The 22,490-nt window shown below is 48.4% G+C and overlaps 1 protein-coding gene across 1 annotated transcript in view; it reads left to right on the forward strand.

Annotated features, from left to right (window-relative positions):
- Positions 1 to 22,490, forward strand: part of ANPEP (alanyl aminopeptidase, membrane) — a 151,838-nt gene that overhangs the window by 98,476 nt on the left and 30,872 nt on the right. The window contains exons 7-10 of the mRNA XM_075345914.1: positions 896 to 1,009; positions 12,133 to 12,276; positions 13,908 to 13,973; positions 22,146 to 22,211. Coding sequence (XP_075202029.1) covers positions 896 to 1,009; positions 12,133 to 12,276; positions 13,908 to 13,973; positions 22,146 to 22,211 — 390 coding nt within the window. The remainder of the gene's footprint in view (positions 1 to 895; positions 1,010 to 12,132; positions 12,277 to 13,907; positions 13,974 to 22,145; positions 22,212 to 22,490) is intronic.

Genomic DNA, 22,490 nt, shown 5'->3' on the forward strand with positions numbered 1-22,490 from the left:
ACACTACATATCACATCATTAATTAAAAGGAAGCTGCCAAGAAAATGTTACTAATAAACTAGCAGTGTGGTGTAGAGACTATAGTGTCCTTAATGTCCTGGCTAGTCTTGTCTACATGTGACTACAATACTCAGCTAATCAATGTGCAGCAGAATCTTCCTCATACATATAAACTTACACCTTAAGGCCTCTGCCACATTCACGTGAAAATCACGCATGTGCCGAGAGACACGTATTTCCCCTGCGTGTTGCGTGCAGGTAAGTACGTGTCTCTGGTACGTGCGGGACACGTGTGTTCTACGTGTGCTATCCGCGATAGCACACGTAGAACCGGTAATTAACATACTCACCTGGTCCTTCCTGCTGTCCGCGCTGCTGTCTGTGGTGCTGATCTTCAGCTCCAGCCCTCCCGTCTCCCCGCTGCTGCTGCTGCCAGGCAGTGAAGTGAATATTCAATGAGAATAATGAGCGGCAGTCGGCAGCAAGAGGCAGCAGCGGCAGAGACAGGAGGGCAGGAGAAGGTGAGTTAATGTTTTTTTTTTTTTCACTGACACGTGTGTTTTCTCCGGTGCGTGTCACACGGGACCGCATCCACACTACACCCGTGTAGTACGGGTGCGGGCCGTGTGACACGGACATGTCAGCGCTTTGAAAAACGCACACACGTACAAACGCACACGGACACACGTTCCGTGTGGTTTTACGTGAGTGTGCCTGCTACCATAGGGTAGCATTGCTGTACGTGTCTCCGTGCCGCCGGTACGTGTAAAAAATGACAAACACGTGCCGGCGGCACGGATGTGTGTCGCAGGCCTAAGGAGAAGCCGATAATAGCAGGTTGGACCTCTTTATACACCGTGCTGACAATATCTCTTCTTTTCCACTTTTCTTGTAGTGGTTTGGGAATCTTGTAACAATCCGATGGTGGAATGATCTGTGGCTGAATGAAGGTTTTGCCTCTTATGTGGAATATTTGGGATCCGACAGTGCAGAACCTACTTGGAACATAGTAAGTTTTATATATATATAGGCTACTAGCTATATAATAAAATATAGAGACTGCTAGCTATATATATAATATGGAGGCTGGGAGCTGTATATATTGTATACACAGTATTCTGTACATGCACATCCACACTATATACATGTAGTATATAAATACATAATAAGGCTGTAGTGTGCACCTGTATATAAAGTATGGTGCTGTGTATTAGCCGGAAGACAGACACACACAGATTATACTCATGAGCCGCGGGTATCTCTGACGCTAAGCACCATTTTTTGGACTATAAGACGCTCTTTACCATAAAACGCACCCCAGGTTTACACAGCAGAAAATAGAAAAAAAAAAGATTTTTCCTATTCAAACGTCTCTGGCAGTGTAAAGGGAAAGAGTCATTATTACTCATTTTAATGTACTAGGATAGAATAGGGAGGTAATAAATCTATTGTTAGTGTCTTTCTGCAGTGTATACATTATACACACACAGCTCTGCTATATACCTATAGACATACATGGCTCTGCTATATACCTAAAGACATACACAGCTCTGCTACATGCCCATAGACATACACAGCTCTGCTACATGCCCATAGACATACATGGCTGTTACATGCTCCTATATACACACACAGCTCTACTACATACATGCTACATACACCTATAGACACACACAGCTCGACTACATGCACTTATAGACAAACACAGCTTTGCTACATGCACACTACATGCACCCATAGACACAAACAGCTTTACTACATGCACTTATAGACAAACACAGCTCTACTACATGCACCTGTAGACATGCACAGCTCTACTACATGCACCCATAGACACAAACAGCTCTGCTACATACACAATATATGCACCTATAGACAAACACAACTCTGCTAGATGCACCCATAGACAGGTACACACCACTACTACATGCACCTATAGACACACACAGCTCTACTACATGCAACCATAGACACAAACGGCTCTGCTATATGCACCCATAGGCACAAACACAGCTCTACTAAATGCACCTATAGACAAACACAGCTCCACTACATGCACCTATAGACAAACATAGCTCTACTACATGCACCCATAGACACACAGCTCTACAATAGGCACATTTATTTACACACACTATACATTACCACATCTTGCAGTTCCTGATCGGTGCAGAGCAGGAGAGGAGCCACTGGGACCTGCACAGAGGCTGCAGCAGCTGAACAGATTCAGGATCTTTCAATTCACCTTTCCGGTCATGTGATCAGGCACATGATTAGTCAGATGACCCAGAAAGTCCTGAATGTACTGGGACAGAAGGTCCTTCACTTTTTCAGCTCCTGCAGCCTCCGTTCTGGTCCAATAAGTTTTTGTCCTGCTCTGCACCGATCACATAGTGCAGAGCAGGAAGAGAGATGGCAGCTCTCTATGAGTGACCCGGGCCCCCCTCATTGCCCTGATGGTGACCACGCCCCCTGGGGCACGGTGAGAAGAGGAATGAAAGGGGAGTGACCCAGGGTTTCAGCACCTGGGCCCCCTTCCTGGCTTCTGCTCACTGGGCCCCATACAGGAGTCACAGTTGTAATGCCCTGATGGCGGCCCTGTCTGTCATTATACTGTAATGGGGGCTCTGGGTGTCACTAACATGAGGGGTGGGAACTAAATGTGGCTCACAACCCTCTCTCAAAGCTGAATGTAGCTCTCGAGGTCAGAAAAGGTTGGGGACCACTGGTGAAAGTAGCCATGACAAATCTGGTGTCTAGATAATTAAAGGGGTTTTCTGGTCCAAACAGAAGAGTCTGCAGTCACTCTACATGATGTGTGCAATACAATGTCAGGATTTCCCTAGATTCTCAGCACAAGTGGGAGGTCACATGATGTGCCAACTAGATTCTTATCTACCTCTCTCCATTCTATTGAGAAAAGCAAATGAGAATCTAGTCTGCATGTGACAGCAAGTATGCAAGTCAAATGATTCTGGCCCACTTATGCTGGTGATGCAAGGCAATCTGAATAGTGTTCGTATTGCACACTGCCATGATGCAGCAGACTACAGTCATTAAAGGGCGCTTTACACGCAGCGACATCGCTAGCGATGTCGCTAGCGATCGCACCCGCCCCCATCATGCGTGCATCACGGGCAAATCGCTGCCCGTGGAGAACAATATCGCTAGTACGCGTCACACGCACATACCTTCCTAACGACGTCTTTTTTAAGGAGGAAGTTCATGCGGCATCATAGTGACGTTACACAGCGAGCCATCAATAGAAGCGGAGGGGCGGAGAGCAGCCGTATTAACATCTTTCCCAACTCGTTGCCGGAGGACGTAGGAACGCTGTTGTTCGTCGTTCCTGGGGTGTCACACGTAGCCATGTGTGCTGCCTCAGGAACCATGAACAACCTGCATCCTAAATGAGCAACGATATTTGGGAAAGGAACCACGTGTCAACAATCATCGATTTTTGCCGCTTTTCGGATCATTAGCAGTCGCTCGTAGGTGTCACACGCAACGACTTCGCTAACGACAGCGGATGTGCGTCACGAATAAAGTGAGGCCAGCGAGATCTCGCTAGCGATGTCGTTGCGTGTACTGGGGCCTTTAGAGTGGCTGCAGACTTTTCTGCTCAGTTTGAAAAAAACATTTTAAATATAATAAATTCTTGATGTTCTCTGTCTCCATAGATGTAGTCTAATTTATGTGAAGAGGGGAGCCAGGTGATGGCCGGCAACCCTTTACCTTGCTTCTTTAAATGTTCATGTGATGCTCCCATTAGGGCATGAGACATTTATGATTACGTCCGGCGATACCTCCATTTTGACTTGCTGGGTTCTCGTCGAAGACAGGGAAGACAACATAAAGCACACGCCAGTCTCTTGTAATCAAACAAGAAACAGTTTATTGAAGATCACACTTTTCTTGTACTTCAGACCATCAGGGCCGCTTGTGCTCCTTCCCCCTGTAACCTTTCCTTGCGGCTGCCATGTCTCACTCGGGCCCTCGGATGACTTAGCAGCTCTCGACCAGTTCCGAGTCCCGCCGGCAGGTTCTCTCTACCCAGACATCCCACCGATCTTAGGACACTCTACAGCTCGTCCTCAGGGTGAGATTTTAACACACAGGACGATTCCTCACTTCCTGGCCAGACCCTAACACTGTGCCCTGTCCATACACTAGAGCTCCTGCCGCTTCACTGAACACAAGCTTCCTGTCTTTCTGATCCTACTCTGCTCACTCCTCCCTCCTAGTTTTTGTCTCCCTGGTAACTATTCCACTGCTCACCCCTGTTCCTGCTCTATCTAACAAGCTAACTACCTACCACTGACATCCCACTCCTGCACATTTGGTCCCTAGTTGGGCTATGTGTCCACGCTGCGGATAATGCACGGATTTTGCCGCGGAAAAGCCGCGGATTTCCCGAAAATCTGCAGCACAGGTTCTTCCCAGCCATTTCTATGGCATTTTGGAAATGCTGTGCCCATGCTGCGGATTTTTCCGCAGCAGATTTCGTGCGGATTTTGGTCCGGAAAAATCAGCAACATGTCAATTATTGTTGCGGATTTTCATCCGGATTTTGGCTTTAAAATTCGGAAAAAAAAAAAATCCGCATCAAATCCGCGGCAATTCCGCGGTAAATCCGCACCTTTGAAAAGGTGCGGATTTTGCGGGAAAGCTGCGGATTTTGATGCAGAAAAATCCGCAGCTACATTCTCCCGTGGACACATAGCCTTACACTACACTAAACATCTTATCCCTTTATCTACTGTACTCCTTGTGTGAAGCCCCGCAGGTGTTGTGTCGGTGTCGGTGCGTTACCTTCAGGGACTCCACGTTGCTGGATCTCCGTCACTGGTAGGAAATCTTCTTGTTTGATCGTGACGCCACTCTCAGTATTGCGGTCAGTGGGGACCGCCACTGCAGGTTAGGGGACGCCTGGGGCTGATGGTGGGTGCAGTCGGATGTAGTAGCCTCCTGAGAGTGAGGCAAGCCCCAGGGCCCGGTGTAGGTTTGTAGTACCACAAGTCGCAGAATTACCACACAGGCAGGAATGTCTTTCAAGGGCTTTACTCACATTTGATGGCAGGGTGAGTAGCCCGGGCGTAGCTGGGATGAACCAGATGGGAACCAGGTATCCTTCAGGCTGACTTTATGAGGGTGACTACTGACTCGCCTTCCTTAGCCCTTGGTGGTTTGGGGTGACCCCGACTTTTAGTCCCTATGGGGGTCACCCAGGGAAGATGCTCCAAGCCTCTCTCCCCTTCTTGTTTCGCCGTGTGCTTGTTCCCCGGACCAGGCCACTCCAGCCTCTTGCCTCCTATGACCTATGGGCCCTCACTGCGGTTACGTGGCTGCGGCTTTTGTAGTGTTGTGGTGTGGGCTTTAAGAGCCCCACACCGGCAGGTTTAGCAGAAGAAAGTTGAATCTATCCCCGCTTCGGGATCTGCCGCCCGGTTGGGCCTGGTGCTCTCTAGCAGTCTCCTTACTTCCCACTCCGTTGCACTCGCTAGCTGAAGCTGGCTTTCAGGCAGCACTCCTAGTTGACCGTTCTCCCCCGTCTGTAGCCACTGCGCGGGCGCTGTTAGACAGCAACAGCCCCATAGGTCTGCTCCTCACCGAGCCCTATGGAGTTCTGCTCTAACTGACTCACTGCTCCTCCTCTCCTGTTCTTGCCTACGCCACCTAGCAACCAGACTCTCCACCACACCCCTTGAGAGGAGATGGAGGCTCTACCCCCTCCACTATTCCAGTGAAGGTGAAGGCTTGCCCCCTCCTGGGATCCCCAGGGGTCCTCTCATGGGTACATGTGTGAGACCTGATCACTATGCGCCTGTGTTCCACACCCCTGTCAGCCTTCTGGATTACCTGTATTGTGCTGTTCCCAGCATGGGTGCAGCACTCAGTGGTGCCTGACCAAGTCAGGGGCGCCACATTCCCCCTTAGTTATCACCAGCACGTCCTCGGGCTGCAAGACAACATTTTAAAATGCATAAAACATTAAAACATGGTAAAACATTTTAAGATCACCAGTTACCATACATCACCACCCTCCACCCACAAGTCCGTTAACCCACCCAAAACCCTCTCAGGAGGCAGGTCACCGGTCCTGTTGGTAACCAGGTCTGGGCCATCCGTTTCCCCAGACCTTTCCTCCAATCTTCCTCTCCCGTTGGCCGCGGCTTCAGCCACTTCTGGCAGGATGTAGAGGCGGCTTTCATGGGCTGGTGGTTTCAGGGTATACCTGGCCTGGTGGATCCGCGCCGTCAGCCTCTTCTGGCAGGATGCAGAGGCGGCCTCCACAGTTGGTGCTGGCCAGGTACCCTCTTTGTGGTGGTGAGCCAAGGCCCCATAAACAGGCGTGCTCTCTGGTCACAGGTGAGCCAAGGCCCTTTTCTACGGACGGGCCCCCCTGGTTGCAGACGAGCCAAGCCCCTAAACAGGCTGGCCCTGGTGGTGGTGCCACTGGTGTAACTATTTACACTGCGAGAGTTTGTGGCTATAGCAAGTTCATAGCCTTAAAGTTTATTTCTCACAATAGTTTTTGTGGGCGCATTTCTTAAACGTTGCAAACAAAACTTGTCAAAACTTCAACTGGTAACTTGCTGGATTTCTTTACTTTACTTTACTCCTCTTTTTCACTAGGGCGTGGGCATGTTGGGCACTGGCACCTGTGACTTTCTTGCTCTCCGTCGTCGTCCGTGGTTGTTTCATCTGTAGGATCTTTGTCTGTGGTTGTTTCATCTGTAGGCTCTTTATCTTTCCTTTCTTGGTCTTCATCTGTTTCCTTTTCTGCATCTGTTTCTTTATCTCTGTCTTGTCTTTCTTGTCTTTCTTGTCTTTCTTGTCTTTCTTGTCTTTCTTGTCTTGGACATGGTGCTACATCTAAGGCATAGTAGCCCCTTTCTCCTTGATGCAAGGTGAACTGTACTAAGTCCCCAATTTTCAAATTTCTGCCTGAATGTCCTCTGGGCAGGTGGGCTTGAACATCTCTCCGATTTACGAATATGCCCTCTTTTATTCCCTTCACTACAATGAAGCCGTATCCGCTTTTCAGGTTGAAGTCTTCTACTATTCCTCTGTAAAGGGGTCCTCTAGCCTGGGCTTCGGACCTTCTTAGGCACCTTTTCTCCTCCAGGTCTCTGGCTGTGACCTCCCTCTGCTCTGGAGACTGTGGTGTTGGAGGACGCTTTGTTCTGCTGCGCCGTGTCTTGCGGGCTGGGTTCTGCGAGGTGCAGCTTACAAGCTCCCAGGTGAGGCTTTGGGGCAGATCTTCCTCAGCAGAAGGTGTCAGGTCTTCCTCCTCCCAGCGGGAATAGGGCAGCATCTCCGGCTCTGGGTAGGGGTCTGCTGCGGTTGGCGTCGGAGTCAGCTCCTCAGCTTCCTGGCCTCCTCTCCCCCTTAGTTCTTCACTGCACTCTGGTTGTGGCAGTGCTGGGGATGGGCTCTCTTCAGCTGGTCTGGGCGGTGGACTCTCTGGCGCGGCTGCAGGGGTTGCCTGAATCTCCTTGGGGGTATGCGGAGGGAGCAGGTACCGATCCACCATCTCTTGCGGGAACTGGGCCTCTAGGTCAGCCTTCAGCTTCCAGTATTCGGGGTCCTCTCCTATCAGGGTCTTCCTAGCAGGGACCTCTCTAGACTGGGGAGCGGTGTCTGCTCTGGCCTTGCAGGCCGGGGAAAATAGTGATGCAATCTCTTGGCGGGCCGCGCCCTGTATGGCGGCGGCCTGGTCTTGGCGGGCCGCGCCTGGCATGGCGGCGGCCTGGTCTTGGCGGGCCGCGCCTGGCATGGCGGCGGCCTGGTCTTGGCGGGCCGCGCCCGGCATGGCGGCGGCCTGGATCAGTGTCGCTGTTGCAGGGGGCTCTGTGCAGGCTGGGCTGGACGTCGCTGCAGCGACCGTAGCTTGGCGGGCCGCACCCGGCGGGGCTGCGGCCTGGTTCAGCATATCACTTGCGGCGCGGACGAGCGTCGCTGCTGCGTTGGGGTCTTGGCGGACCGGGTTCAGCAGGGTGGCAGCCTGGGTCAGCGTCACACCTGCGGCACGGATGAGCACTGCCGTGGTCGTCGGAGCCCTGCGGGATAAGCGGGGCATCGCCGCGGCAGCCTGGATTTGGCGGGCCGCCTCTAGCGTGGCTGCGGCCTGGTCCAGCGGCGCCGCGCCGGGGGCCTCTTCTGGGACCGCGGGCGTAGCAGCAGGGGCCGGGGCACTTGCGCTGGCCGGGGCATCACTCGACTCACCCATCTGTGGCAGCATCGGGGTCTGCGTCGTCGCCGCTCGGTCTGGCAGGCGTCGCGCGGCTCCCTCCTCGTAGGTCCGCACCGCCGCAGCCATCTCCAGGAGCTCCGTGCGTTCTTCCCTGAGCTGTCGCACAATCCTAGCCTCCAGCTGGTCACAGAAAATAGCAAGCTCCCGGCACCACCAGGCAGCGGAGCCTGGCTCTGGATCTCTGCTCTCAGACGCCATCTTCATTAGCAAGCTGCTGGCTTCTCTTCTGCTCCGCCGTCTCTCGACGCTTCCGCTCTCACAGCCGGCAAGGTCAGAACTCTGCAGAGGATCTCTGGGTAGCCACACCTCTTCGTGGGCGGTAACTTCTTCCAGCGCGGGCTGCTGTTGTTTTTCAGCGCGCTTTTCATGGTGGCAATATGGCGGCGCTTCCAATTTTTCAAGCGGACCGCCCAGGCACATGGTCACCTGTCTGAACAGGTCTAGTCCTTATCCTGTTCGTGACGCCAGATGTGAAGCCCCGCAGGTGTTGTGTCGGTGTCGGTGCGTTACCTTCAGGGACTCCACGTTGCTGCATCTCCGTCACTGGTAGGAAATCTTCTTGTTTGATCGTGACGCCACTCTCAGTATTGCGGTCAGTGGGGACCGCCACTGCAGGTTAGGGGACGCCTGGGGCTGATGGTGGGTGCAGTCGGATGTAGTAGCCTCCTGAGAGTGAGGCAAGCCCCAGGGCCCGGTGTAGGTTTGTAGTACCACAAGTCGCAGAATAACCACACAGGCAGGAATGTCTTTCAAGGGCTTTACTCACATTTGATGGCAGGGTGAGTAGCCCGGGCGTAGCTGGGATGAACCAGATGGGAACCAGGTATCCTTCAGGCTGACTTTATGAGGGTGACTACTGACTCGCCTTCCTTAGCCCTTGGTGGTTTGGGGTGACCCCGACTTTTAGTCCCTATGGGGGTCACCCAGGGAAGATGCTCCAAGCCTCTCTCCCCTTCTTGTTTCGCCGTGTGCTTGTTCCCCGGACCAGGCCACTCCAGCCTCTTGCCTCCTATGACCTATGGGCCCTCACTGCGGTTACGTGGCTGCGGCTTTTGTAGTGTTGTGGTGTGGGCTTTAAGAGCCCCACACCGGCAGGTTTAGCAGAAGAAAGTTGAATCTATCCCCGCTTCGGGATCTGCCGCCCGGTTGGGCCTGGTGCTCTCTAGCAGTCTCCTTACTTCCCACTCCGTTGCACTCGCTAGCTGAAGCTGGCTTTCAGGCAGCACTCCTAGTTGACCGTTCTCCCCCGTCTGTAGCCACTGCGCGGGCGCTGTTAGACAGCAACAGCCCCACAGGTCTGCTCCTCACCGAGCCCTATGGAGTTCTGCTCTAACTGACTCACTGCTCCTCCTCTCCTGTTCTTGCCTACGCCACCTAGCAACCAGACTCTCCACCACACCCCTTGAGAGGAGATGGAGGCTCTACCCCCTCCACTATTCCAGTGAAGGTGAAGGCTTGCCCCCTCCTGGGATCCCCAGGGGTCCTCTCATGGGTACATGTGTGAGACCTGATCACTATGCGCCTGTGTTCCACACCCCTGTCAGCCTTCTGGATTACCTGTATTGTGCTGTTCCCAGCATGGGTGCAGCACTCAGTGGTGCCTGACCAAGTCAGGGGCGCCACACTTGCTCTCTGTACCACATCTCCTGCCTGACACTGCATGAGGAGCCAGTGTCGCGGGCGGAGGAGGGGACGCTGCGCTCTCCCACTGCTCGGGTCCGGCTGCCGCTGCTGCTGCGGCCCGCGGCTGCTCCGTGGCTCGAGCGATGGGCCGGATCCCGGGGACTCGAGCGGCGCTCCTCGCCCGTGAGTGAAAGGGGAGTTTGGTTGTTGGGATAGTTTATTGTCCGTGACGCCACCCTCGGTTGTGGTGATTGTAGGGACACCACCGCTGCTCTGTATGGGAATCCCGGGAGCGGTGACAAGGAGCAGCAAAGTTGTTAGTTCTCCCCTCCGTGGGTAGGGGGTTGGTTGGTCCCGGGGCCCGGTGATGGGGTTGGGATGGTGGACAGGCGGGTTATGGGGCCTGTGGAGGTGCAGGGACGCAGGGGTAGTACTGTGCCTCACGGCACGGAGGTACTCACTCAGCCCAAGAATGATGACACAGTTCACGGTAAACAAACGGCTGGTTGGACGGGTCCCTCGGACGGCTACGGTGCTGATGTTCCCTGCAGTTAGCGGTGATGGTCACTGCCCTGCACCTAAGTACAGTTCTTTGGTAGCGATGGATTCCCACCGGTAACCCGCACCCCAGCTTGGATATGGGCCGGAGGATCCCCTTTCTTGCCCGCAGGCACTGGCCCTGGGAAACTGGTGCCTTGGCGGTGGCGGTGTCTCCCCTTCACGGTCGGACTGTTGCCTTCAATCGGGACTTTGCTGCTGGGAGACCCGGAGGTCCCCTTCACTGACGGATTTGGCAAATTCGGCGACTCCTAGCCTTGCCGGGATCCGAAAGGCCCCTGCCAATGGTGCTGACTGTTCTTTGTATACCGCTCCGGTACCGCCGGGTCACCACCCGTCCACGGTCCTTTCGGCAACCTCCGAGCAGTCTCTTCTGCAGACGGTCACCGCCGTCTGTCAACCTTGCTGTCTCAGTCCGGGGCACACACCCGGACTAACTTCAGGCTTCTTGCTGTCACTTTTCTCTTTCTACTTCCAAATTCTGTCTTAGCTGTTTACTCCTTTACTTCCCTAGCTTAACTCCACACTCAAGCTCTGCCTGAGCTAAACTGCCTGGTTTTCCCACCTCCAGGGCTGTGAACTCCTTGGTGGGCGGAGCCAACCGCCTGGCCCACCCCCTGGTGTGGACATCAGCCCCTGGAGGAAGGCAACAAGGATTTGTGTTCTGACCTTGGTGTTCCTGCAGGGAATGTAGGGTGCATGTTGGTGTTATGACCTGTGACCCCTGGCTTGCCCAGGGCGTCACACCAGCATTCTACATTACACAGTATTTACAGTACTCTAAAACATGCATATAATCCAATCCATTTCCTTACTATAAAACATATAATATCTGCGGTCGCTAGGTGGAACCAAACGCCGCACCCGTTCAGCTCTGCTACACTCTACATTATATACAATACCCCTTTATATACATTTATAATACAATACCACTTTTAAGTAGGAGTGGACGTGGCTCAGCCACCTCCAACATATGTACTGCATAAAATCCCTTCATAGCTATCTAGCTAAATTATAATATTGCACAATTAAAGATCATGATAGTGACTAAAGCCTACAAGGTGGTGGGCCCATTTGTAAATACTAGTCTGCAACTCATATAGCTATGCACACAGTGTAGATATCATGGATGCTGCTTTGGGGCCTTTGAAGATAAAATATTCAACCTTGTTGGTCCAAACCTGTTGTACTGTGTGGCTAAAACATACGGATCATTCTCCTTTGCACAAGAACTGTGTTGTTAGCTAAAATGTGAGCAGGGAATTAGCTCACGGATCATGGAAGGGGTATAAATGATAATGCACACACCAGGTCTTGTGTCCTAGGTTGGAAAACCTGACATATTATTGGGCTAAGCCCATCGCAATCCCCTTATATTTGTCCCATAGCTCCTGTAAAAATATCCTTAATTTACCATTTCTTCACTTGTACAAGACGTTTTGTGTAATCTCTGCGTAACAACATTTAGGATATTAAAACTAATTATTGAGATTTTTTTCTTGATATATTCCCTGTATACATATATAGTATATATGCGTCTTCCATATTTACTAGTATGTTGGACTTTATTGACTGTTGAAATTGTAATAGCCCTAATATAACCAACCAGATATTAATTGAAAACAATGCTTAGCTGTTTTAACAATAATCAGAATTTTCATAAATCTGACATGATTTGTTTCTGGTAATTACAGAAAGACCTGATCGTGCTTTATGACATTCATAGAGTCATGGGAGTTGACGCTTTAGCCTCTTCTCATCCACTCACTTCAAAGGAAGATGAAGTGAACCGTCCATCTGAAATAAGTGCCCTCTTTGATTCCATCACTTACAGCAAGGTAAATTGTTTAAAATATACACATGTATACACTTGCTAGTCACATTCAGTGCCCCTGTTACATAACCGGCCTGAAGACCCCAAACAGTTACAGCCACAGAGCCCATGTATGGTGCTATAATACGATATGAGGCACAGACCCGAAATCCAGAACATATGAATCTGCATATTGTATCAAATAACAAGACTTTCAGTGCAGAACTGGGATGTGTAGGCCAGACTATACACTGTTAACCTTCCTCTCAAGCTTGATAAAGACCGTGGTGTCGGTTGAAACGTCGCACATGGAATAAAACAACTTTTTTCACCAAATCGCCCTGGAAAATGCTGTTTTTTCAATTCTCAAGATAGGTCATCAATAGGAATGAGCGAACCCGAACGGTAAAGTTTATGGTTCGTACTGGACACCAAGTGTTCGGGGCTTGAACCCCAACACAGACTTGTCCGAGTTCGGAGCTTGGTTGCTGTTTGCATGTTAATAAAGTTTACTGAAAGGCTGCAGCGGAGTCAGAATGAGGAAGGGAATTACTACAACCAATTTTACAGCCATTTTACAGCACAGAATTTTGGGTACCCAGTGATTTATATGGGGTCTTGAGTCTGTGGTCAAGTTCAGGTCAAACCCGGGTCCTGGATCATTCTTATAACTAAACCCAGTGAACCCGAACTTCCACGGGTCTGCTCAACCCTAGTCATCAATATCAGATCAGTGGGAGTTCAACACCTGGCACTTCAGTCGATCATCTGTTCTCAGTGCCGGCAGCGGATGGATGTTAGCAATTACAAAGCACTACCACTGCAGCTCCGTCAACTACCGGTATGTAGTGGCTACTGCTGGGTACTGCAGATCCGCTCCTATATATTCATAGGGTCAGATCCACAGTACCTAGCAGAGGTCACTAAATAGTAGACGGCGCTGCGCTATTCATCTTGGCATCTGCTGCTGGCACCGAGAATAACTGATCAGTGTCAGTGCTGAGTGTCGGACCCCCACTAATCTGATACTCATATCTTACATTTAGGTCACCAATATTAAAGGGAACCTGTCTCCTGATTTGGCAACTTTAAGCACCAGTGAGCACTTATAGACAGCATTCTAGAAGACTGTATATAACAGATTATGCTGCTCTGTAGAACATAAAAATCACTTTTATAATACTCTCCTAGGGGGGTGGCCCGGTCCGATGGGTGTCGCTGTTCTCCAGTTCGGCGCCTCTTCTCTGCAGCGATCGCTGTCCTCCTTCTACACAGCCGAGTATGGATGACATGTCCTGCGCAGGCGTACTTTTATCTGCCCTGCTGAGGGCAGATCAAAGTATTGTAATACGCATGTGCGGGCGGTCTTTAACCTTTCCTCGCACCTGTGCATTACAATACTTTGCTCTGTCCTGAGCAGGGGAGATCAATGTGTACCTGTGCAGGACCACAATGCCGGCCTGGGCTGGGTTCAAGGAGGATGGAGATCGCATCAGGTGACAGGTTCCCTTTAAGAAGTAGAGTCCTTTTGTCCCTATATTAGTTATCATTATATAGTGATATAGTGCATTTTAACAGTAATCCATCATAAGCAGCACAATGTAGAGGAAATGTATCTACTTTAATCAGCTTTTCATTGTATTTGGATTATTTTAGGGTGCATCAGTCATTCGGATGTTGTCCTCATTTCTCACTGAAGAACTTTTTGTAAAAGGACTTCAGGTAAGGAGCACAGTCTTATCGGGTACTTTACTATACGCATGCTCATTTGTCAGTCAGGTATAAGTTACAGATCTGACATCTGGTATTTACTATATTCAGCCCACTTAGGCTCCATACATACAGTATGTATGAGTTTTCTATATTTGTTTTATCGTCTGTTTTTTTTGCAGATAGAACATGCCCCATTTTAATCTTAGGGCATGAAACATGAAACATGCCCGTCTTTTTTGTTGCCCATCCATTCACACAAAAAAAAAGACAAGTTGAAAACAAACTTGCCCATTCAATAGTCTTCAAAAAAAGGAACAGAACGCAGACGCCACCTGTGCTGCATTCGTGTCTGTATATTTTCCCTGTCTGCTTGCTAGGAGAAGCTTAGGAAACTTCAGTCATGTGCTTTTTTATATATCCTAAAAATGGATGACACATGGCTGGTGAAAATGACACAGACACCAAAAACAAAATCAGATCTGGCTCACTGCTGAAAGCTGTCCCCTTTTTTTACGTATGAGAATAAAAAATTGACACATGAATACAGCCTAAAGCCTGCTTTACACGAGACGATAGATTGTGCGATAGCACAATCGATCGTACCCGCCCCCGTCATTTTTGCGTCACGGGCAATTAGTTGCCCGTGGCGCACAAACTCGTTTAACCCCCGTCACACATACTTACCTTCCGGACGACCTCGCTGTGGGCGACGACCGTCCACTTCCTGAAGTGTGAGGGACGTTCGGCGTCACAGCGACGTCACCCGGCAGCCAGCCAATAGAAGCGGAGGGGTGGAGATGAGCGGGATGTAAATATCCCGCCCACCTCCTTCCTTCCATTAGCCGTCGGGTGACACGGGAGGCAGGTAAAGCTGCTGTTCATCGTTCCCGTGGTGTCACACGGAGCAACGTGTGATGCCACGGAAACGATGAACAACCGCCACCATTTTAATTAAACAATTTTATAAAACCTAGCGACGAGTACACGACTCACGATTTGTGAGCGATACTGCGTCGCTAGGAGGTGTTACACGAGACGACGTCGTGAACGATGCCGGTTGTGCGTCACGAAAACTGTGACCCCGACGATGCATCGCACGATCAGTCGTCTCGTGTAAAGCCTGCTTAAGGCTAGGGCCCCACTTTGCGTTTCCACCTGCGTTTCAGGTGCTTTTTTGGTCCGTTTTGAGAAGCACTTTTTCCTGCCAAAATGCTTGTTTCCATTTCCCATCAAAATCAATCGCAAATGTGATTTTTCCGACCCCACTTTGCGTTTGTAAACACATCTGCGAATTTGCATATTTTGTGGCAAAAACCATGCGTTCAAAGAAGCAACATGTCAATTGTTTTTGCCATTTTGGGTGCATTTTGCTAACATTGAAGTCAATGAGAAATGGCAAAAACCAAGAATCCTCCAAATTCCTGCGTTTAACCTGCTTTTTTGGTGCAGAAAACATGCGTTTTGGACTTCAAAATAATGATTTCATATGTCCCTTTACACACACACACATAGTCCGACCAATAAAATGATAAAAATTATTAATTTATTGCTATTTTTTTCGTTAAATATCGAATTACCGCAATAATTTAATGATATAAATCTATTTCCATTATTTTACTTTGAAATATAGATTTGTTTAACTTTTTTCTTTTTTTCATTCTTTTTGACTGCTTAAACTTTATTTAGCTGTGTCTTGATGTTCAAAACGCATCTTTCAAAACGCAAGTGGAAGAGCATGTAAAAAGCGCTGAAAACGCAGCTAAAACGCGTTAAATACGCATGCGTTTTCAGCGCTAAATTTCTGAAAAAGGCAACTTTGGTCAAATCAATTAAGGCAAAAACGTGCGTTCTAAACTGCAAGTAGGAGAACGCAAAGTGGGGCCCTAGCCTTAATGTAAGGCTTCAATTCCACTTGCGTATAGCTTCCGATGTGAGATCATCGGACATGATATGCTAATGACCCTCTGCTGTGAGTTTGAGCCCAGGGTCATGCAACTGCGATCTGATCTTGTGATCGGATCACAGCTGTGGAGAAGGAGGGGGAGCACTTTCTCCCTCTCCTACGCATACTGTCTCTGTGTACATCTCATTGCGGTTGGATGACATCTGAGTGCAGTTCAATGTTCACATAATATGGAGCCTAGCTGAAAACTCATCTTGAAAGTACAGGAAATATGAGTCTAAATAAGCTTCAGTGGTCACTGTGAAAATTGCAAAACTACAATATATTAATTTTTTTAAATAAAGATGATGGTATGAAAAAAAAATATTTCCAAATTAAAAAATACTTCTGACACATAAACCTAATTTAAACAATAGAAGTAATTTTCTGAATATAGCTTTTCTTTAGGCTTGAAACACACATCCGTGAAACACGTGCGTGTTTGGTCCGTTTCCGTGTATACTGGAGACACGGCCAAACGTGCACCAATGTTACTATATCTCAGCGGTTACAATTGTGTTTTTGGTTATGTCCATTAGTCCGTCTCCGTGATGCGTTTTGTGGGCCGTGTCTCACGCCAGCATGTCCGTTTTCTGCACGCAACACGCAGCATGGACCCAATGAAAGTCAATGGGTCTGTGCGCACGTCCGAGTGACACGGACGCATCTCTGTTTGCTCCCTGTACGTTTTGTGCTTTTTTCATGTGATGTCGGTCTTTTTTCTTTTTCTGTTTCATTCTCTCCCTCAGCCCGTCGGTCGGTCTCTCTGTCTTATCTGTCCCTCTAGCTGTCTGTCGGTCAGTTCCCCCCCTCTCTCATACTTACCGTTCCCCGATCTCCAGCGCGGCGCTGCACTGCTGTTATAAAAACTTCGGCGGCTTTTACTATTTTGAAAAAGCCGGCCGCCCATTAATCAATCTCGTATTCCCTGCTTTACCCGCCCACCGGCGCCTGTGATTGGTTGCAGTCACACCCACCCACCACGCTGAGTGACAGCTGTCTCACTGCACCCAATCACAGCAGCCGGTGGGCGTGTCTATACTGTGCAGGGAAAAAAATAAATAAATAATTTAAAAAAACGGCGTGCGGTCCCCCCCATTTTAATACCAGCCAGATAAAGCCATACGGCTGAAGGCTGGTATTCTCAGGATGGGGAGCTCCACGTTATGGGGAGCCCCCCAGCCTAACAATATCAGCCAGCAGCCGCCCAGAATTGCCGCATACATTATATGCGACAGTTCTGGGGCTGTACCCGGCTCTTCCCGATTTACCCTGGTGCGTTGGCAAATCGGGGTAATAAGGAGTTATTGGCAGCCCATTGCTGCCAATAAGTCCTAGATTAATCATGTCAGGCGTCACCTCCACGCAGCTAATGAGATGAGTAGCGCGATCAGCTGCTGTCACTGAGGTTACCCGCTGTCACTGGATCCAGCGGTGGCCGCAAGTTACCTGACTGACAGCAGCTGATCGAGCTACTCATCTTATTAGCTGTGTGGAGGTGACCGGAGCGGCGGTGTCTTCTGCTGCTCCTGTCACCTCCATGCAGCAGAGCTGGAAGCGACGCTGGAGGTCCGTGGATTACGCCGGACATGGAGGGTTTGTCGGGGTTAATAAATTGGTAATGAGGGAATTTGTTTGTGTTTTTTATTTCTAATAAAGGATTTTTTCGGGTGGGTGTGTTTTTTTACTGTCACTTACAGATTAATCATGGAAGGTGTCTCATAGACGCCTGACACACCGGCTGCTGTGATTGGGTGCAGTGAGACAGCTGTCACTCAGCGTGGTGGACGTGTGTGACTGCAACCAATCACAGGCACCGGTGGGGGGAGAAAGCAGGGAATACGAGATTGTTTAATGAGCGGCCGACTTTTTCAAATTAGAAAAAGCCGCCGAAGCAGTGTGAACGCCGTGCAGCGCTGGTGATCGGGGAACGGTGAGTATGAGAGAGGGGGGGACACTTCAGTCACTCGGGGGATTAGCGGTCACCGGTGAATCCTTCACAGGTGACCGCTAATCAGTACACGGCACACAGACAGAGCCGCAGCATGACTATGAAGTCGGGTGAAGTTCACCCGAGTTCATTCTCATCCCGCTACTCTGTCTTCCGACATGTAGTAACGACATTTTGCATCACACACGTACATTTCACACGGACAACACATACACATGTCAGTTATTTCACTCACGCACACACGGACATTCCACACGCACATACGGCTAGTATACGGGATACACACGCAGGCCACACATACCATAAAAACGGACCTAAAAAACGGAAAACGGACCCGAAAAACGGCACGTTTTACACAGACGTGGTTTTCACGGATGTGTGGCGGAGCCCTTAAGTAGATGAGACCAGCTGTGCGTCGGATATTGCATCAGCCACTGTCCCATAAGCTCACAGCTATGATCAGGTAGAAGACAGAGTTACTGGACAAGCCCCTTAGGCTAAAGGCCACGTCACACTAAGCAACATCGCTAGCAACATCGCTGCTAAGGAACAACTTTTGTGACTTAGCAGCGATGTTGCTAGCAATGTTGCTGTGTGTGACATCCAGCAACAACCTTGCCCCTGCTGTGAGGTCGCTGGTTGTTGCTGAATGTCCTGGACCATTTTTTAGTTGTTGCTCTCCCGCTGTGAAGCACACATCTCTGTGTGTGACAGCGACAGAGCAACAACTGAATGTGCAGCGAGCAGGAGCCGACTTCTGCGGACGCTGGTAACCACGGTAAACATTGGGTAACCAAGAAGCCCTTTCCTTGGTTACCCGATATTTACCTTCGTTACGAGCGTCCCCACTCTCATGCTGTCAGTGCCGGCTTCCTGCTCTCTGCACACGTAGCCGGAGTACACATCGGGTAATTAACCCGATGTGTACTGTGGCTAGGAGTGCAGGGTACAGGGAGCCGGCACTGACAGCATGAGACCAGGGACGCTGGTAACAAAGGTAAATATCGGGTAACCAAGGTAAGGGCTTCTTGGTTACCCAATGTTTACCGTGGTTACCAGCGTCCGCAGAAGCCGGCTCCCTGCTGCCTGCACATGTAGCAGAGTACACATCGGGTAATTAACCCGATGTGTACTGTGGCTACGTGTGCAGGGAGCAGGGAGCCGGCACTGACAGCGTGAGAGCGGGGACGCTGGTAACGAAGGTAAATATCGGGTAACCAAGGTAAGGGCTTCTTGGTTGCCCAATGTTTACCGTGGTTACCAGCATCCGCAGAAGCCGGCTGCCTGCACACGTAGCAGAGTACACATCGGGTAATTAACCCGATGTGTACTGTGGCTAGGTGTGCAGGGAGCCAGCGCTAAGCGGTGTGCGCTGGTAACCAAGGTAAATATCGGGTTGGTTACCCGATATTTACCTTAGTTACCAAGCGCACCATGCTTCCACGTGTAGCGACGCTCCAGCGATCCCTGCCAGGTCAGGTTGCTGGTGGGATCGCTGGAGCGTCGCTTAGTGAGACATCTCACCAGCGACCTCCTAGCAACTTACCAGCGATCCCTATCAGGTTGTATCGTTGTTGGGATCTCTGGTAAGTTGTTTAGTGTGACTGGGCCTTAAGTTCACACTGGGCATCTTTTGGTGCGTTTTTGAGTTCACAAAGATGCACCTAGATGCTTGCATTTCCTTCACCCAGCAAAGTCTATGAGATTTCTATTTTGCTGTCCACACTGGGCATCTTTTGTTGGCTGCATCTTAGTTGTGTTTTTCAAGATGCAGCATGTCAATTGTTTTTTCGTTTTACCGCGTTTTTGAGCCCTTCCAGTCAATAGATTTGACTTAAAAAATGCAATGGGCAAAACGCGGTAAAAACACGTCAAAAATGCGGTAAAAACACATTGCGTTTTTGATGCATTTTTGCAGGCTTGCGTTTTTGGTGCATTTTAAGATGCACTGAAATAAGATGCCGCGTGTGAACATAGCCTTTATGAACTTTTAGAAATGTGAGGTGTGTTTGGATCACTATGATATTGCTAATGAAAAACAAGAGTGATTAAGGGGAAAACTAAGCGAGCAATACTAGGGAAGAGACACTGTACGTCCGTGAATATAAACGAGAAAGACGGGACAGAATTTCAGGTGTTCTCCAAGATAATAAAAACATTGTTACTTTCTTTCACAAACAACTTGCACCACAGAACATGGATTGTGTCTGGTCTTGCAACTCATCCCCATTGAAATGATTGGACCTAAACTGCAACATCACACACAGCCCATCATTGGCAGCCTTATAATAATAATAATTTATTTAGCATATTCCGCAGCGCTTTATAATTAAGAGGGGACATGTACAGACAATATGAGACAATACAAAATAACAAAAAAGCTTGTTATATATGGTCCAGCCATCGATTTAATAGGGGATTCAAAACCAGCTGCGTGGATCGGTCGCCAGTCAGAGTATACATACAGAATGTAAAAAAGTACATGAAGAGGAATGCAACCAAAAGATACAGGGGACAAGAATTGGAAGTAAATTTTATTAAGGGCAGAAAGGGACTAGATTAGGTCAGTGCTGTGAGGTGATAGGCTAGTCTAAAGAAATGCGTTTTTAGGGCCCACTTAAAGGTGTGGATGTTGGGAATTAATTGGATTGTTCTTGGTAGTGTGTTCCAGAGCATTGGTGCAGCTCAGGAGAAATCTTAAAGACGTGAGTGGGAGGTCCAAATTATTAAGGATGTCAGTCTTAGGTCATTAGCAGAACGGAGGGCATAGGTAGGGCAATAGACAGAGATGAGGGAGGTGATGTAGGGCGGTGCAAAAATGTGGAGAGCTTTGTGAGTGAGAGTGATAAGTTTATATTGGATTCTGTAACGGATAGGCAACCAGTGTAATTACTGGCACAGAGCAGAGGCATCAGTGAAGCGGTTGGAGAGGAAAATGATCCCGGCTGCGGCATTCAGAATGGATTGGAGAGGGGAGAGTTTAGTAACATGGAGACCAATTAGAAAAGATTTACAGTAATCCAGCCCTGTTTTTATAAACCTGGGCAACTCCTTTAAGGGTAAGAATGCACTTTGCGTCGTCCAAAACGCAGGTCAAAACGCCTATGGTGTAATTAATTGATTTGACCAAAGTTGCCTTTTTCAGAAATTTAGCGCTGAAAACGCATACGTATTTACCGGGTATTTTATGCGTTTACAGCGCTTTTTGCATGCTTTTTCACCTGCGTTTTGACAGATGCGTTTTGAACATCAAGACACTGCTAAATAAAGTTTAATCTGTCAAACACAATGAAAAAAGTGAAAAAAAAGGATCCAATCTATATTAATGGGAAAAATAATTAAAATAGATATATTTCATTAAATTATAGCGGTAATAGACATTTTATCGGTAAAATAGCAATAAATGCATATTTTTCCTAAATTTATTTGTCGGATTATGTGTGTGTGTAAAGGGACATATCAAATCATTATTTTCATGTCCAAAAAGCATGCGTTTCGGTAGTCCAAAACGCATGTTTTCTGCACTGAAAAAGCAGGTAAAACGCAGGAATTTGAAGGAATCTTGGTTTTTGCCATTTCTCATTGACTTCAATGTTAGCAAAACGCACCCAAAATGGCAAAAACAATTGACATGCTGCTTCTTTGAACGCATGTTTTTTGCCACAAAATATGCAAATTAAACGCAGCGTTTTAAAACGCAAAGTGCGGTCTAGTAATCTCCATTTTCCATTGACTTTGCTGGAAAATCAAAACGCATGCCTTTTGACATGAAAAAGGTGCTTCTCAAAATGGACCAAAAAAGCACCTGAAACGCAGGTAAAAACGCAAAGTGGGGTCTTACCCTGAGACCAAAATAATAATCAACCATTTCTGTAATTTGCTATTGCTGAATAGTACTTGTGTATATATTAAAAGTGTTTTCAGCAGCTTTTTGATATCCTCATATAGAGTACTTCGAGGATTAATAGCAAGAAGTAAAATTTTTAATCAAGGCTATTATTCTACCCAATCTGCATTTTACGCACCAGAAAAAGTGGCACTGCTGATATATGTTAATGTTGAAAAAATTAAGGAAAAGTGGTCCAAATCTGTTAAAATACATAAAAACTAATGCTAAATAAATATTTGCATAAGATTAAGAGCTTATTCATGCTGCCATATTATAGATATGCATTTGGATCTGTAACACAACGATAAGTCCTGCCATAAAGATTCCCTGCTAAGCTGTTTGTATTAAACTTTATTATCCAGATGTCGTTGCTAACTCTCTTTTCTATTGCTTTCCTAGGCATATCTTAAAAAATTTGAGTATGATAATACAGTGTATGCTAATCTGTGGGATTCCTTGCAAGAGGTAAGTGTATATAAATGAGTAATCGTCTTGGAATACACTGTATATTTTAATGCTAAAGAGATTTTCACCTGTATGAGTTGTTCCTCCTTTTATGCACATTCTGAATGGTTTTGAATAAGTGAAAAAAAAATGTCAGCTTCATCAATATTTACAAACATTAAATGATATAACATGTTTAAATAATAAATATCTTATAAATAAAAATTAATGAGCGAACACTCTGGTTTAGGCCGGCGTCACACTTGCGATTGACTCACATGAGTGCAATGCGAGAAAATC

This window comes from Anomaloglossus baeobatrachus, chromosome 4, assembly GCF_048569485.1.
Source record: "Anomaloglossus baeobatrachus isolate aAnoBae1 chromosome 4, aAnoBae1.hap1, whole genome shotgun sequence".
Classification (NCBI taxonomy): domain Eukaryota; kingdom Metazoa; phylum Chordata; class Amphibia; order Anura; family Aromobatidae; genus Anomaloglossus; species Anomaloglossus baeobatrachus.